The 18,443-nt window shown below is 46.9% G+C and overlaps 2 protein-coding genes across 2 annotated transcripts in view; one reads left to right on the top strand and one right to left on the bottom strand.

Annotated features, from left to right (window-relative positions):
• LOC122552448 (G protein-coupled receptor 54-like) overlaps positions 1-16,038 on the bottom strand; it is a 34,739-nt gene extending 18,701 nt beyond the window's left edge. The window contains exon 1 of the mRNA XM_043695179.2: positions 15,508-16,038. Coding sequence (XP_043551114.2) covers positions 15,508-15,922 — 415 coding nt within the window. The 5' untranslated portion in view covers positions 15,923-16,038. The remainder of the gene's footprint in view (positions 1-15,507) is intronic.
• On the top strand, positions 1,828-6,073 carry LOC148136395 (uncharacterized). The gene is given in 2 exon segments (XM_087983162.1): positions 1,828-1,846; positions 4,941-6,073. Coding segments are annotated over 2 exon segments (1,152 nt in total).
• Positions 16,039-18,443: the final 2,405 nt, after the last annotated feature.

Below are 18,443 nucleotides of genomic sequence, written 5' to 3' on the forward strand. Positions count from 1 at the left end.
AGACAAACATCGACTGCACCTGGTGCACCATCAACGTGGCGAAAGATGCTCTTTGGTCAGCCTGAAGCTTGTTGGTCTTCTAGAGCAAGGAAGTGACCCTGACCGAGTATTGCAGTGTGGCACACTCCAAGGGCCAGGACTACGTACCAAGGGACGCACTGAAGCTTGGGGAAGCTGCCGCCAAGGCACAGTAGGGAAAGACCACCGTCTGAGGTCTTCCTGTTGAAGGTAAATAGGGGCCCGTTCAGTTATCGGACCCTCCCAATATCTCAAATGCATGCAAATAAAGTATTGTACAAGTAAGAGATGCCTTTGATTTGTTTGGATAGAGTCAAACTCCAATGTTTGTTTACTGTACAGAACCCGACAGCGTTTGTGACTGTGCCTACATACAAAGATATTTTTTATGAATAAAGTATATTCTTGAAGTAAGAAGAAGTCTGAAGCATTGCCTTCCAGGTGAGACAAAATTCCAAAGGCCTGTCCACCCTCTCTGGGTAGATGGAAAATTGTACGGTACTATTCCGAAGGACGGGCTAAATAAAGAACAACAAGGGAATTCCTGGAAGCTGGCCCTCATCCCGGGATTCTACCAACAAGCACATTGACCGGGACCCAATGCAATAAAAAAACCGGAAACAGTTCAACAACGAATCCAACTAACTCCTGAGCTACAGATCTTCACAAAACACTTCACAAAAATGACCAATATTATCTCTCGATCAACATCAAAAAAAAGAGATTATCTGCATGGTGATTGTGACGAGGTCAGCTAGCTGGACCTCATTGAGTTGTTAATCTGGTCCAATCAGAGAGCCCTGGCTGACATTATAAAGAAAGGTTAAAACCGGAAGGTGGGTAGGGGCGGGCTGCCTTAGTGGTCGGAAGGTGGGAGGGGCGGGGGCTTGCTGGGTCTGTATTGTCTGCACTTTTGTATGTAACGGTATTGTCTAACGTACAAATATCATTGTCACTGTCTTGTCATATGTGGAACTGGGATTTGAGGTTTGTCCTCCTCTCCCTGTAAAATGGTTGAACGGTAGGGTTCGGGGCCTAGCTTTGCTGCTCCTCTCCCTTGTAAAATTGCTGTCTTTTGTGTACAGCTGTCAATGTTTTTTGTAAACTGTTTTGTAATTTGTTTAATAAAAAAAAATATATAAACAGGAAAATAAAGAAAGGTTAAGGCGTAGGAGCAGGCTGCCTTTACAGTAGCCAGAGGTGGGAGGGATGGTTGGCTTCCTGGGAGGGTGTGTATTGTCTGCACTGTTTTTTTATGTAAATGGACTGCCTTATATGTACTTGTCATTGTTACTATTTTGTGATGATTGAAACTGGGATTTGTGGTTTGTCCTCATTTCCCTGAAAACCGGTTGAATGTCAGGGTTTGGGGCCTGGCTTAGCCACCGCTCTCCCTGTTTCTCTGTATACAGCTGTTAATGTTAAATGTTTGTAAACTGTATCATTGAATAAAATTTTTTTAAAAGGTCGAGAGTCAGAGATACTCACACTCTGATGCCTGGCTCTGTAGGAGACAGTGCTATAGTCAAGAACAGTTCATGTGCGAATAAAGAGTGACTTGGCGATGGGATACCGGTCTCTGTGGAGTTATTTTAATTTGAACACTACGCCGTTGTTGGTTGTGGGAGCTTACTGGGCACTAGTTGGTCTCTACGTCTTTGATATGTCAAAACCGAGTGTACTTCATACACCTTGCATTGCATTTGAGGGAGGAAGAGCCCATAAGAAATTAAAAGGACTTAAATTAACTGTGTCCAGTTCTGGTCTCCCTGCTATAGGAAGGATATTATGAAACTGGAGTTGAGCAGAATGTTGCTGGAAATGGAAGGTTTGAGTTATAAGGAGAGGCTGGATAGGTCTTGACCTTTTTTCACTGGAGCGTAGGAGGGTGAGAGGTGACCTTAGAGAGCTTTATAAAATCATGAGGGGTATAAATAAGGTAAATGGCAGAAGTATTTTCCCTAGCGTGGGGGATTTTAAGATTAGGGGTCATACTTTTACGGTAAGAGGAGAAAGATTTGAAAGAGACATGACGGGCATTTTTCTTTTTTACATAGGGAGTGGTTAATGTGTGGAATGAAGTTCCAGAGGAAGTGGTGGATGTGGGTACAGTTACAATGGTTAAATGATATTTGGATAAGTCCATGAATAGGAAAGATTTGGAGGAATATGGGCCTGGAACAGGCAGGCGGGGCTAGTGGATTATGGTCAGCATGGACTGATGGGACCGAAGGGTCTGTTTCCATGCAGTATGATTCTATAACAGCTTAAAGTCAAGTCATTTAAAACCATGACATTCCTAATAGCTCCCTGTGAGACTTCAAGAGACACAGCTTATTATCACAAGTACCCTTACCATTATCTACAGCTGTAAACACTTGCACCTTATTTTTGAGTAATACAACTTGCTCACCACCCCCTGGACAAATTTAACCTTTAACACTCCACTGCTGCCTCACAGCGCCAGGGCCCCGGGTTTGATTCCAGCCTCAGGCGAATGCCTGTGTGGAGTTAGCACATTCTCCTCGTGTCTGCGTGGGTTTCCTCCGGGTGCTCCGGTTTCCTCCCACAATCCAAAAGATGTGCAGGTCAAGGTGAATTGGCCGTGCTAAATTGCCCACAGTGTTCAGGGATGTGCAGGTTGGGTGTATTAGTCAGGAGTAAATGTCGAGTAATGGGGAATGGGTTTGGGTGGGATACTCTTCGGAGGGTCAGTGTGGATTTGTTGGGCCGAAGGGCCTGTTTCCACACTGAAGGGATTCTATGATTCATTGTGAGGAAAACACTCTCTACAGCTAACAACAGTGCAACTACATAGTCCAGGGGGCACAGCAGATAAGGTCAAAGGTGTTCAACTTTCCAAATGGTCAACAATCCATACATACCTAAATCAAGAATGGTCATCCTCAGATAGAAAGGAGCATTGTGACCTTAGTCATCTTCAAATGGCAGATAGAATTAAAATATAGAAAGTTAATACAGCCAGTCATGGATCAACTGGTCAGAGAACAGCTGGCTTAGGGGCAACCAGTGAAAGCACATCAGTGAAAGATTTTTTTATGACTCCATAGCAGAACTTAAACAAATATTAGAATCTGAAAGAACTGCAGATGCTGGAAATCAGAAACAAAAGCAGAAATTGCTGGAAAAGCTCAGCTGGACTAGATTAGTTTCAGATATCTGGTCAGCATGGGCGGATTGGACCGAAGAGTCTGTTTCTGTGCTATACATCTCTATGACTGGCAACATCTGTGGAGAGAAATCAGACTTAGCGTTTCAGGTCGAGTGACCCTTCAAACCTGATGGTAGCTAGGACAACCTTGGTTTTTATGCAGAACATAGGGTGGGGGAGTAGGGGTTAAATGGTAGCACGGTGGCTCAGTGGTTAGCACTGCTGCCTCACAGTGCCAGGGACCCGGGTTCGATTCCAGCCTCGGGTGACTGCCTGTGTGGAGTTTACACGTTCTCCCTGTGTCTGTGTGAGTTTCCTCCCAAAGATGTGGGATTTTTTTTTCATCCAAAGATGTGCAGCTTAAGTGAAGTGTCCGTGCTAAATTGCCCCATAGTGTTCAGGGATGTGTAGGTGAGATACAGTCATCAGGAGTAAAGGTAGGGTTACAGGATAAGGAAATGGGTTTGGGTGGGCTATTCTTCAGAGGGTTTGTTGGGCTGAAGGGCCTGTTTCCATACCGTAGGGATTCAATGATAGCTGCAAATGAGGACTGTTAATGGTTCCTAAAGAAGGGCTTATGCCCGAAACGTCGATTCTCCTGTTCGCTGGATGATGCCTGACCTGCTGCGCTTTTCCAGCAACACATTTTCAGCTCTGATCTCCAGCATCTGCAGACCTCACTTTCTCCACTGATAGTGGTTAACAATGGTGGTGTGTAATAGCAGACTATGTGGTAACAAGGTCTGGTGTGTGTGGGTCGGAGGTAAGGACTTGGGACTCGATATTGAGTCCAGAAGGTTGTAGGGTCCCCAAGCGGAACATGAGATACTGATCATTGCTGGAGGTCTGCAAGGAGCCTGAGACAGAGATATTGGCTGGGGAATACTCACAAAAATCAGAATCCATTGACGTTAATCATTTTGTGCAAATATTTCCCACTGCAATCAACACTGAACTAAGTTAGAGACAAAAAAAAAACTGCAGATCCCAGAATCCAACACTGGACAGCCCTCAGACCGCAAAGCCAAGCAAGATTCTCAGGCCATCAGGGAGAGAATCAAAGTAAAGAAAATCAGAAATTGCTGGAAAACCCAGCAGGTCGGGCAGCACCTGTGGAGAGAAAGCAGAGTTAACCTTTCAGGTCGAGTGACCCTTCTTCAAAGTCAATAGTCTTCCCACCCGGCAAACTACCCATCTCCCATATCCAAAAGAGAACTCCATTCTCGGAAAACAGTGAGAAATGCAGATCACCTCAGTCTGTAAAGTTAGGGTCAGAGAGTCTGGGGGAGATGCAGTAGTGGTAAAGGCAATCATATGCATAAACGTACAAAATTTAAAAAATCATTAAACTCTGGATGCAAATGTTGTATAAAAGAGTCTGAAAGGGTTAATACCGAGGGGTGCTGCTGCCCTATGGAGTTGTGAGCGGAACAGCTTGGATCTTGAAGGAATAGGATCTACCATCTGATCCTCCTCAAAGCATGTGTAAACGGTGACTTTCCAAGCAATGTAACCCGTAACTAGTTGCTGACGTGCAATAAACGGAGACTTGTTAACGAAAGGAGTCCCTTCTAGTTAGACCAAGAAGTGGATTTCCCGCCGCCAACCTGAACCAAGCAAGTCCTGTCTTTTCTCACACTTCATGAGCTGCAGCTCAACCGACCCAGTGATCTGGAGCGAGGCCATGCTCTTCAGGAACTGGGCCGACCAATCCTTCATCCCCTTCACCGTCAGGTCTGACCACCTGAAGGTACTGGGTATTTGGTTCGGAGGGGCTGGGCGTGCGCCAAGTCTTGGGGGGAGCGTATCAAGAAAGTGAGGCAAAAACTGGGCGGATGGAAGCTACGATCACTCTCCATTGCGGGTAAAAACCTGGTCATCAGGTGTGAGGCACTGTCAGTGTTATTATATGTGGCACAGGTCTGGCCTATTCCCAGAACCTGTGCCGTCGCAGTCACCCGGGCCATCTTCCATTTTGTATGGAGATCAAAGATGGCCAGGGTCCGAAGGGACTCGATGTACAAAGCTCTGGGCAACGGGGGAAAAAAAATACACTAAATGCCACCCTCACCCTGATTGCCACCTTTGGTGTGTGGCTGCATCAAGCTGTGCGTGGATCCCCGGTACGCAAACACAAAGTGTCACTACGTACTGAGGTTCTACCTGTCCCCGGTGTTGCGAAGGATGGGTCTGGCCTCGCTGCCGCAGAACGCTCCAAGTAGCTGGACCGTTCCGTATCACCTGTCCTTCGTGGAGAAATTTATGAAGAAAAACATCTTTGACCACAAGTCCGTCAGGAAGTGGTCAGCACGTAGTGTCCTTGAGACCCTTCGGGAAAAGGAGAGGGCGGATCCTATCGAGCGGTTCCCTGAGCAAACTGTCAAAGCCAGTTGGCAGAATGCCTCATCGCCAGAACTTTCCAACAAGCACCAAGACATGGCTTGGCTGGTGCTGAGAAGGGCTCTGCCTGTGAGATCCTTTATGCACGCCCGGACTCTCAGCCGCACCGCACGCTGCCCTCGAAGCAGCTGCGGGGGGGACGAGACTGTCACACACCTCCTTCTGGAATGTGCCTACGCAGAAGAAGTCTGGAGAGGAACGCAGTGGTGTTTGTCGAGGTTCGTCCCGCGGGACTCCGTGCTCTACGGCCTGTTCCCCGGGACGCACACCGAGACGAACATCAACTGTGCCTGGAGAGTCATCAACTCGGTGAAGGACGCTCTCTGGGCGGTCCGAAACCTCTTGATCTTCCAGCTGAAGGAGCTGACCCTGACTGAGCGTTGCGGACTGGCACATTCCAAGGTCCAGGACTACGTGTTGAGGGACGCGCTGAAGCTTGGGGCAGCTGCTGCCAAGGCGCGGTGGGGAAAGACCACCATGTAAAGTCTGCCTGCCTAAGAACAGGGGGCCCACGCAGAAAGTGGGCTCCACTGACGCTTCAGCTAAACATATGGATATATATATGAATGATTACTCAATCTCTGTATGCAAAGAAATGGAATGTTTACATATGTACGGCATGACCAATTGTACAGATCAAAATATTTATGAATAAAGTATATTTTTTGAAATGAATAAGAGATCTGGCACAGCCATACAACACTAAATCCACCTCCTCATATTGAATGACAGATAACAATTTATCGCCACTTGTGCTCTTCAATGAGCAACGCAGGGAAAGGCTTGGACTGTCACCACAATCCACTGCCATTTTGAATTGTTTAAGAAGAGAAAGATAAGGCGGAATCAGTCCATCTTCATTCCACCACATCCACCATGGGTTCTGAGACGGCTGACCAACAACACCTGTGCCGGTGTCCTTCTGTCGCCTCGCTGCCACCTGTGCCAATGTAGAAGACGCCACTCTTCAGGGGCCATCTCTTCGTTGCTGGGCCCACCTGGCCGCTGATTCCAGGTCCCGTGCTGGACTCACACTTGCCCAGCAACCAGGAGACCGCAGCTCCGCTACTGCCACTGCCAACAGGGAGTCCCCAGTTCCAGGCCCACCACAACCAGGAGCTGACACCACCACCTCACCAATTATCTGGAGACCCTGCGAAACCAAGAGTTGCCACCACCACCTCATGGATTACCAGGAGTCCCTATTCTGGGCCTACCACAACCAGGAGCTACCACCACCACCTCACCAATTACCTGGAGACCCTGCTCCAGGCCAACGAAACCAAGAGTTGCCACCACCGCCTCACTGATTACCAGAGATCCCTGCTTCGGGCCTACCACAGCCAGGAATCCTTGGCTCCACCACCAGGCCAGGCCGCCACCTTACCAAGAGTTCCACTCCCCTCCGTGACGTCACCCCCGACAGGAAGAAGATGAAGGAAAAAGGTAAAAAGAAAGACAAGAAAGGGAAGGAAAGATGGGAGAAAACAGCCATCTGGATTAGACGGGCCTAGGAGGCCAGACGCAGCCTACCTTGCCAGTGCCACCATCTTCTTCTTGCTCTCCCTAGTAACAATTGTACGGAGTGTTGGTGAGGCTGCATCTGGAGTACTGTGTACAGTTCAGGTCCCTGTATTTAAGAAAGGATGTCCGGGCACTGGAAGCCGTTCAAATAGATTCACTGGGCTGAATCCTGGAATGAAATGGGTGACTTATCAAGTACAGATAACCAGGTTGAGCCTTCATTCATTAGCATTTGGAGGAATGAAGGGTGATCTTATTGAAACATACAAGATTCTGGGGAGCATGGCAAGGCAGGTGCTTGTGAAGAGGTTTCCATGGGTGGGGGAATCTCAAACTAGGAGACAGACGGAGGGGACATAAATGTAAAACTGAGATGCAAAGGAATTTCTTCTGAGGGCAGTGAATGTCTGGAGCTCACTACCCCAGAAAACTATGGAGGCAAAATATTTAAAGAAAAGGTAGATAGATTTCTAGCTGAGTTGAAGACTATTAGGGACAAAAGAATAGTTTGCGGCCTGCAGCAGATCAGACATGACCTTGTTGAATGGGGTGGGGAGAGCAGGCTGGAGGGGCTGAGTGGCCCATTTCCTTTCCTGTTTCCATATTTAAAAAAGCTCAAAGCCTTCTTACATTGCAACATCCAATTATTGAGGGAGCAAAATCTGTAATTAAGCAGTTGATTGTTTTGTTTAGTTCAAGTGGCATTAGATCAGCAAAATGTCATGCAATGATAAATGCCTGAGTCAGTGGTAAAGCAGCAAGACACTGTTCTTTTCACTGGGATTTGAATAGTTTGCAATGCCGGAGCTGTAGAATGATTGCTTGGTTGATTGTCACGTGTACCAAAATACAGTGACAAGCTTTGTTTGTGAGCAGTACAGGCAGATCACAGTAAGCAAGGACATACAGATCAAAAAGGCTTAGACAGAGGTGTACAGGTTACTTTGCACAGGGCGTGCATGAGGTGAGATCGTGTTACCAAGATCAGCGTTATTTGAGGCTAAAAAGAGTCCATTCATCAGTCTTATAATGGCCAGGAAGAAGCTGTTCCTGAACCTGTTGGTGTGTGTGTTCAGGCTTCTGTATTTTCCCCCTGATGGAAGAGGTTGTAATAGAACATTATCGTGGTGGGATGGGTCTTTAATGATGTTGGCAGCCTTTCTGCTGCAGAGAGAGGTGTAAATGGAGTCCAAGAATAGAAGGTTGGCTTCAGTGATGGTCTGGGCTGTGCACACCACCTTCTGCAGTTTCTCACAGTCCTGGGCAGAGCAGCTGCCATACCAGGCCGTTGTACACCCAGACAGTTTGCTTTCAGTGGTGCACCTGTCGAAGTTGGTGAGGATCCTTCCAAACATGCCGAATTTCCTGAGCCGCCTGAGGAAGAAGAGGCGTTCTTGACTATCACATCTACATAGGAAGTCAAGACAGGTCGTCGGTTATCCGAGGAACTTGACGCTCTCCACCCTATCAACCTCAGCTCTGTTCTCCTCCTTTCTTTCTGAAGTCAACGATCAGTTCTTCAGTTTTGCCGATGTTGAGAGAGAGAGAGGTTGTTCTCGTTGCAACATGTCACCAAGCTCTCTATTTCCCTTCTCTGTGAAATTGTAGGTGATATTCGTTCGGAATTTGGCAACACAGTCGAGGGTGTGCAGGAAGTAAAGTAGGGGGCTGAGGATGAATCCTGTTCAGGTGGACAGGAGATAATGGCTTCGACTCATATCTATGAATTCCATGAATGCTCTCACTTCACTGAAATTCAAGTTGAAACCATCATCTCCTGACAAACTGAATAACCGTTTTCCAGCTCCAGTGCTTCAAGCTATTTAAATCCTAGTGAAAAAAGAAGAGTGTTCTGCACTGACTCGGGCATTTATCATTGCAGTTTGGAAGACTGCTCCTTGACAGATTTTAGCTAGAAGCTCAGAAAGCACTACAGAAGTGCAATTCTTCCTCAGTCAAAAAACGCTCACTTGTTCCACAGCCTGGCATACTTAATCCAAAATGAATATACTGCAATTGAAAAATGTGAAACCATTTCACAGGGATCTTATTTCACTCTGATGGTGCATGTGCATTTGGAGTGCATTATTAAAGCAAAATTACATCCCAACAATAAAATGTCTCACACCCACACACAGTAACTTTTTAATACACATTCATTTCTTAAGTTTATTTCAAACTGTGGTCCCACATCTCCAGGACAGAGACAGTTAACAGCCAAGTGTTGGTTTCCCCAACCAAGAACATACCAGAACAGATAGGACTTTCCTTGATTCCTGGCTGAACACTCAGTGTTTGGTGGGAGGGGTGTTATCCATGTGTCCTGAAACCCAGTCTGAAACTAATCCCTCTGGCCCATTCTCTATCCATTACTCTGCAGAAGTTCAAACATTCACCTACCTTTCCCTTGAAAGATCCACTCACCACTTCCTGAGCTCTCTGCCCAAGGGCAGGTCTGGTCCACACCACCATTATCTGTTCCTGCGCTAGGCCAGGGAGGCAACTCCTCAATCCACCCCAGCTGGAGCGGGGAAATCGAACCCCGAATCTGATCCGCCACAGTCGTCTGAGCCAACTGCTACACCCCACCCAGGAGTCTGAGCTGCGGAGTGGTAACATGCTCTTAGGTACATGTTGTAGCTATGGATAGCGATGGTAGCGGCTCCCAATTTCTTACCATCATATGACTGACCAGGCGAGGCCCCATTGCCTGCCATTTTTGATGATGCTGTCACTTTAAGAGATTGTATTGTCCTGGCTGTATCTTGGAGAGATTGTAAGACAGACGTTCAGAGCTGGCTAGTTAAAACCGCCATTAAACAGCTCAGGAAGCTTGGGGTGTTTGTTTAAAACAGTCTGAATGGTATGACCAGCTCTCACAGATCAGGATCTCTGGGTAACATCAGAAGCTATTGGCTTCTCAACAGATTTGGAAGCTTCAGTGAATGTTTCCTGGCTGCTACGCTCTGAATTTTCTCTTGGTGTTATCTTCCTCCTGAATTGGAGAACTGCATGTGAGAATCTGTGTCTGAACTTGCCTTTTCTTTTGCCAAGGGGTGTGTTTGTGGGATGTTAGGACATTGGAACAGTTAATTAGTAATAGTTGCTCTATCCATCGTTCTGTTAAGTTTTCCAATAGAGTTGTTATTCTTTCTTTTAACTACAATGTTTAAATAAATTGTTGCTTAACCTCAAGGAGTTTGGCCAGTATCTGGGGCAGACGCCTCACACCTGCCTTTAAAGTACGAAAAAGTTAGGGTCTAAGCTGCCTTTGTAACATATTTTGAGGGGGTCTGCGTCTGGTCCATAACACATTGATATGTATTGGAAGTATTTACAAGTTGGTCATCAACCTGTTCCTGCCACATTACAAGCACGGCTTCCTTAGTTTAATCCAGCACAGAGGCGGGAATACCAAACACCACACCACAGGATCTCCCATCTTTACCGACTCCTTGTGAGAAAATATTTTATGCATTTGATTACAACCCTCTGCATTAAAAAAAACTTAACCTTGCTTTATTCCTGTGTGTTATTTTATACATTTATGAACCCATCTTACATTGTTAGCCGCTAACAGTTTACACTCACCCTCCTAGCGGAGGGTGATTGCTATCCAATACTATCTGTCCAACTGTTCTTTGGGTTCTATCCCTACTTAATGTTTACTCCTTACCACCCCCCCCCCCCCCCCCCCATCCTAGCTTCTGCATAAAAAACATTTTCCTTGCTACTATCAGTTATGAGGAAGGGTCACCAAACTGGAAACATTAAGTCTAATTTCTCTTCACAGATGCTGCCAGAACTGCTGAGCTTTTCCAGCAATTTCTGTTTTTGTTTCTAATTTAGACCATCCACAGTTCTTTTGGCCTTGATCAGAGAATGAGGGGAGACCTTACAGAAATTTATAAAATCATAAAGGGGCATGGATAGGGTGAATAGTCAAGGTCTTTTCCCCAGGATAGGGGAGTCCAAAACTAGAGGGCATAGGATTAAGGCGAGAGCGGAAAGATTTAAAAGGGACCTACAGGGCACCTTTTACACTCAGATGATGGAACGAGCTGCCAGAGGAAGTGGTAAAGGCTGGTACAATTACAACATTTAAAAGGCATCTGGATGGGTATATAAATAGGAAGGGTTTGGAGGGATATGGGCCAAATGTTGGCAAATGGGACGAGATTAATTTAGGATAGCTGGTCAGCATGAATGAGTTGGACCAAAGGATTTTCTCCCATGCTGTACATCTCTCTGCTCTACGACCTGCCAACGTTGAACTGTGGAAATTGGACCCTTCAGTATAACTGCTGTTGGGTATGATTTCTTCAGCAGCACCTCTTGATCTCATTGATTGTATGGGATCTGAACATGTCCCATATTAAAAAAAGCTGCAGTTATACAGCCCGAAAGGCGTATTCCACTTGTTTACCAATCCATATCTCCACGTCATCCTCATCCACTCAACTGTGGTCTTGGATGTGCTCAGAAACATGTTCTCCACATTATTTTCAACGTGGTGTTGTGTCGTGGGTTAACCTTCCATACTGAGTGTATGCAAAAGAATAATTGTTGTCACTGGATCAATGAAGTCATCAGATAGGTTAGTTCAAACAAAACACTCCAACTTATGGTTGCAATCTGTTTCCTTGTGAGGTTAGTTGAGGGATAAATATTGGCGTGGAACCCCAGATCTTCAACTTTGGGCAATAGGATCTCTTGGATCAGTTTTCCGGGACAGACTGGCCTTTGGTTTAACATCTTATCTGAGAGACAGCTCTTCCAACAGTGCAGCACTCCTGCAGTGCTGAACTAGTATTGTCAACTGAGAGTTTACGTTGAGTGGATCAAGTAGTCATCTTTGCATTGACTGGACAATGCAGCCCTATTTCCAACAAATCTGTTGGAACAAATAGACTTTCTAACCATTCCTCAAATTCACAGCTGAGAATTTCAGTCAGGGCATGAGTACTAATACATAGAGATATCACATAGCTGATTTTTGGACACCAATTGCTCAATTTTTAAACAGAAATCTATGTTTTCACAAAGCTTTTGTATCACAGCATGGCAAATTAACATTCCAGCTATTTATAAGGTTTTAAATCTGTGGTTCTCACATTGAAAACTGGGGGTCAGTGCAAATGAGTATTGCAGCCAGTAGTTTCAGGCTGTTAAATGTTTCTGTAACTGAACTGAAAGGTTTGTTTCTTCTGCAGTGCAATCACTATTTGTATGTTTGATGAGACTCTTGGTCAACTCTAAGCTTGCCACTTGCCTGGTTGAGCCAGCACTGCTGACAGTAGTCGTGAAAGGTGTGAGTGAAAGAAATTCTGCATTCTTTAGAAAGATTAAGAGCATTGATACTTCATTCAGTCATACAGTCCGAGAGTTATGGAGATGTAGAGCCCAGAAACAGACCCTTCACTCCAACCCATCCATACCTAAATTAATTTAGCTCCATTTGCCAGCATTTCGCCCATATACCTTTAAACCCTAGGAGGACTGCAGATTTGGGTGAAGATTTGTAGCTCGGGTGCTCGTTGTTGTGGTTCTGGTCGCTGAGCTGGGAATTTTTGTTGCAAACGTTTCGTCCCCTGTCTAGGTGACATCCTCAGTGCTTGGGAGTCTCCTGTGAAGCGCTTCTGTGGTGTTTCCTCCGGCATTTATAGTGGCCTGTCCCTGCCGCTTCCGGTTGTCAGTTTCAGCTGTCCGCTGTAGTGGCCGGTATATTGGGTCCAGGTCGATGTGTTTGTTGATGTAGTGTACAAAATCCAATGCAAGGATTGCACAAAACACTACATAGGACAAACAGGAAGACAGCTAATGATCCACATCCATGAACATCAACTAGCCACGAAACGACACGACCAGCTATCCCTAGTAGCCACACACGCAGACGACAAGCAACATGAATTCGACTGGGACAACACTACCATTATATGGCAAGCCAAACAGAGAACAGCCAGGGAATTCCTAGAAGCATGGCACTCATCCACAAACACATCGACCTGGACCCAATATACCGGCCACTGCAGCGGACAGCTGAAACTGACAACCGGAAGCGGCAGGGACAGGCCACTATAAATGCCGGAGGAAACACCACAGAAGCGCTTCACAGGAGGCTCCCAAGCACTGAGGATGTCACCTAGACAGGGGACGAAACGTTTGCAACAAAAATTTCCAGCTCGGCGAACAGAACCACAACAGGACTGCAGATGCTGGAGAGTCAGAGTCAAAAAGTGTGGTGCTGAAAAAGCACAGCAGGTCAGGCAGCGTCTGAGGTGCAGGAGGGTTGAAATTTCGGGCACAAGCCCTTCATCATACCCGAAACATCAACCCTCCTGCTCCTCAGATGCTGCCTGACCTGCTGTGCTTTTCCAACACCAAACTTTTTGACTCCCTCCAAACCCTTCCTGTTCATATACCCATCCAAATGCCTTTTAAAATGTTGTAATTGTACCAGCCTTCACCACTTCCTCTGGCAGCTCATTCCATACATGTACCACCCTCTGTGTGAAAAAGTTCCCCCTTAGATCCCTGTTAAATCTTTCCCCACGAATTTTGGGCTCCCTTACCCCGGGGAAAAGACCTTGTCTATTTACCCTATCCATGCCCCTCATGATTTTATAAACCTCTATAAAGGTCACCCCTCAGCCTCCGACGCTCCAGGGAAAACAGCCCCAGCCTATTCAGCCTCTCCCTGTAGCTCAAACCCTCCAACCCTGGCAACATCCTTTGAGCCTGTCCCACCCTCACACCTGATCGTCAGCATCTGTTTAACAATAAGGGGATCACTCATTTAGGACAGAGTTGGGAGTTCTTTATCCCCCTTACAGAGAATAATGAACCTTTGGAACTCTCTTCCTCAAAAGGAGCTGGAATGTAGAGTCTTTGAACATTTTTAAGGTAGAGCCAGACAGAGCCTTGTTAAGCAAGTAGAGGGGGAAGGCGAAAGATTGTTGAGGTAAGGTGGGAACATGGAGTAGGCAGAGTATTAAATAGTGGAGCAGGCTTGAGGGGCCGAATGGACTACTATTGATCCTGATTAATATGTACAACACTGTTTACTCACCTTCCACGCATAACCCTAGATACTTTTCACTAACAAAGCTACTGATCATAGCCTTAAAGTTTCAGCTGACCCAGCATCTACAATTTATTTGAGGGGGAAAGAGAGAGATGGAAGTGCCCTCCTGACAGTATTTTTGAATGGTCTTTTTCTTCATCCAAGTACAAACACTTTACTCATTTGTAAAGAAACATTGCAAAATATTTTGACCAGAAAATTACAAAAGGCGCGATAAAAATTCAACCCCCTGCACTGCAGGAAGTGTCAAATCCACCCAGCTGCCTGAATAGCATCCCACCCTATCCTTTTATATTTCCCATGTCTAACCCACACATCCCTTGACCCTATGGGCAACTTAGCACTGCCAATACATACTAACCTGCACATAGAAACCCACACAGACACGGGGAAGCATATGCAAACGCTACATAGACAGTCACCCGAGGCTGGAATCAAACCCAGGTCCCTGGCACAGAGCAGCAGAAGTGCTAACCACTTTGTCTGTCTGTCTGCCTGCTGTGCTCACAGTGCATCCCACCACCATCCAGACTCAAGAAACAGTGAGCTAAGGTCAGTCCTCTATCTGTGAAGCAAAACCTTTAAACCCCTAACAACATCTGTGCTGCACATGTGCCCTCCTCAGGGTAAAGTAAAATTGTCCAGACTCCTACCAGAGCAGAGGGCTGCTGTCTCATTTACAGAGACAGAGAGAGAGAGAGAGACATCATGGTGGTTTAACCAGAGAGTCACCACACCTCAGGCGAGGAGAGAGGTTGAGAAGGAGATCCCTTCACAGTAACCTCAGCAGGTGTGGGAGTTGACTCCAAGTGAGGGACGCAGACTGGCACACTCCAAGGTCCAGGACTACATGTTGAGGGATGCACTAAAGCCTGAGTCAGCTGCTGCCAAGGGGCAGTGGGGAAAGATATGAGGTCTTCCTGCTGAAAGTAAATGGGGGTCCATTCAGCTTTCAAACCCTCCCAGTCTCTCAAACACAAATATAATCTCCTTCCAGTTTAAGCTGCCTTTGTCTTGTTGGGATACAGTCAAACTCCAGTGTTTCCTTGTTTCCGTGATATGCTGCTGTACAGAATCAAACAACTTCAATGACTATTCACAAAAAAAAACTATATATGAAGTACATATTTGAAATTTTTAAAATCACAGACTAGTTGGGGATCTGGCTCTAAATGTTGCCTTTCCCCTGTATGTTCACAAACAGCCCACAGCCTCCACCGTTTGGAAGTCGCATTTTCCTTTTCTCTCTTGAATTCCCCGATTCTAATCGATAATATATACATTACACACACACACATACACGCCTCACCGATGTAGAAATTGGTGGCCGTCCTCATCTGCCGGTGTTTGCTGATCACATAAATCACCAGCGAGTTTCCGACTAGTCCCAGCAACATGATCAACGCGAAGAGCAGGGGCACCAGCCAGGAATCGGTGAGGAACGGCGGGTTCTCCTCGCCCGTCAGGTTGGTATCGGATCCGATACCTGCGCCGATACCCGAGCTGGGCTCCCCCCTGCCCCTCGCCCAGAGCCCGGAATCGGTGGCCAACTCCAGCAACGTCGCCCCCGCTCCTCCCCGGGGACTAATCGATTCGATACCTCCCCGATTAGTAACCGATACCCCGGTGACGGCGGCTCTCTCCGCGCCGCCCGTGGGGGGCTCGGTCAGTCCGGAGTTGGTACCGATACCGCTTTCGATACCTGGCCCGTTTGGGCGAGACATGGCTAGTTCCGATTAGGGCAGGTGGGGGAAATCGATATCAGTCGCGGGTCATCGGCTCTCCCGGCAATAGTCGAAGGCAAATTCAAACTGACTCCAATCACATTCCGGGGAGGGGAGAGGCAGGAGAACTAGCTCCTCACTGTCCAAGCTGCAGCTCAAGACTGGACTCACTTCACATCTACTGCCCTCTCTCGATCAGCAAACGTTGGGGGGGGGGGGGGGGGTCTCTGAGCTGCTGCAGTTGCTGGGACCTGGAATCTAATCGATGCCCCAAGTCAACACGACTTAGTTCCCTGAGGGAAATACAAACCAGCCCCTTTCATCGTGTCCCTGGGGCTGAGGTGTAGACCTGTCTGTGTAAGAGGTGTCTCTGAATGGAGTCAAACTCCACTGTTTGCTCCCTTGATGCAGAACCCAACTGCGTTTGTGACAATGGTCTATATGCAAAGAATTATTTTTCCTCTTGAAATGCCGTCATAAAAAAAAATTAGACTGTGAATCTGCAGACCCAGAACTGAATGTTTTTTTCCATGTCAATCTGATTCAGGGATGTCCTCTGGCGTGGCTCAGTGGTTAGCGCCAGGGACCCGGGTTCAATCCCACCCTTTGGTGGGTGTGTAGAGTTTGCACGTTTTCCCTGTGTTAATGTGGATTTCCTTCAGTTCCAAGATAGAATAGAATGTTCGCAGAATCTCTTCAGTGTGGAAACAGGCCCAACAGGTCCACACCGACCCTCTGGAGAGTAACCCACCCAAACCCATTCCCCAACCCTACATTTACCCCTGACTAATGCTCCTAACCTACACATCCCTGAATGCTATGGGCAATTCAACATGGCCAATTCATCTAACCTGCGCATTTTTGGATTGTGCAGGTCAGGGTGGATTGGCCATGCTAAATTGCCCAAAGTATCCAGGGATATGTAGGATAGGGTAGATTAGCCATGCTAAATCGCCCATCGCGTCCAGGAATGTGCAGGTTAGGGTCGATTGGCCATGCTAAATTGCCCATAGTGTCCAGGAATGTGCAGGTTAGGGTCGATTGGCCATGCTAAATTGCCCATAGTGTCCAGGAATGTGCAGGTTAGGATGGATTCACAATGGGAAATGCAGGGTCACAGGGGAAGGGTGATTTGGTGTGGACTTGATGTGCTGAATGGACTTCCATGTCGTAGGGGCTCCATTCTATGATTCAGGTGGGGCTTGTACCTTTGTTTTTGTGAACTCACAGCATGAGGGCATCTCCAGCTAGGCCAGCATTTATCGCCCATCCCTAATTGCCCAGATGGCAGTTAAGAATCAACCACATCACTGTGGGTCTGGAGTCACATGTAGGCCAGATCAGGTAAGGGTGGCAGTTTCCTTCCCTAAAGGGCATCAGTGAACCACATGGGGTTTTCCAATGGCTTCATGGTCATCATTAGACTCTTTATTCCAGATTTTTATTAAATTCAGATTCCGCCATCTGCCATGGCAGGATCTTAACCCAGGTGCCCAGAACATCAGCTGAGTTTTTGGATTTATAGTCTAGTGATAATATCATTCGGCCGTTGTCTCCCAGGATTTCCTGGTTCAGAGATAGGGGCACTCTCACTGTGCTAGAACAGCCCAAGGTCATGATAGATAATTCCTAATCAACCCGTTGGGGGATGATATTACAAACCACTGGAGCACGAGGGACACCTGAACCCAGGACTCCTGGCTTTGAGTTAAGGTCACTACCACTGTACCCGAAGGAAACTGTACACGCTCATGATATTATTTTTAATCAACCTGCCCAGAGATATTATCACCGACTTTGCCACTTGAACCAAGGATTCTTGCTCAAAAGGTAAGGACAGTACTACAGTGTTAGAAAATCTCTATACAACCTCATGATAGCTAGATCAACCAGTCAGGAGATGTTATTACATCCCTCTGGGCTTGAACCCTGGTCTTTCTGCCTCAGAGGTAGGGACACTACCGTTGCGCTGCAAGCGCCTTTACAATCTCATGATTTGTCTTCATCTATCACCATCAAAAAGGTGAGGGAGAGGGGGCTAAATCCATATGGAATTGGAAGGGTAGAGAAAGCACAGTCTCCCCTGCTGTGCCCATCTCTCTCTAAAGGTATCAGGATTATTGGTGGGCACCATGTGCTCCCTCTGCAAGGTCACAAACATAGCTGCGGAAGATGGGCAGGTTGTCAGCATACCCCGGTGTCTGGACGTATTTATAGCCAGCCAGGCCCCGCAGCAGACCCACAAAGAGGTCCCTCCGATCTGCCCGGTCCCCTCTGCGCCTTGTGCCCGAAGATCAAATAGATAAGAAGGGAGTGCAGTCGCCCACAACCAATGGTCCATGGACTCCACAAAGCATTCAGTCAGGCTGGGAATCTGAGAACCAGCCACAGTCTGCAGTTATACTGCTGCGTGCAACACCCTTCACCCCCCATGCCCATTATGGAAACAAGGAAGATTTCTATGTAGAAAGCCCTCCACCGATTCTGTTTTACATGAAAGTGGACTAAAGAAGGGTACTCC

The sequence above is a fragment of the Chiloscyllium plagiosum genome, unplaced genomic scaffold, assembly GCF_037043375.1.
Source record: "Chiloscyllium plagiosum isolate Xiang-an unplaced genomic scaffold, Cpla_swu_hap1 HiC_scaffold_45, whole genome shotgun sequence".
In the NCBI taxonomy this organism is placed as follows: Eukaryota; Metazoa; Chordata; class Chondrichthyes; order Orectolobiformes; family Hemiscylliidae; genus Chiloscyllium; species Chiloscyllium plagiosum.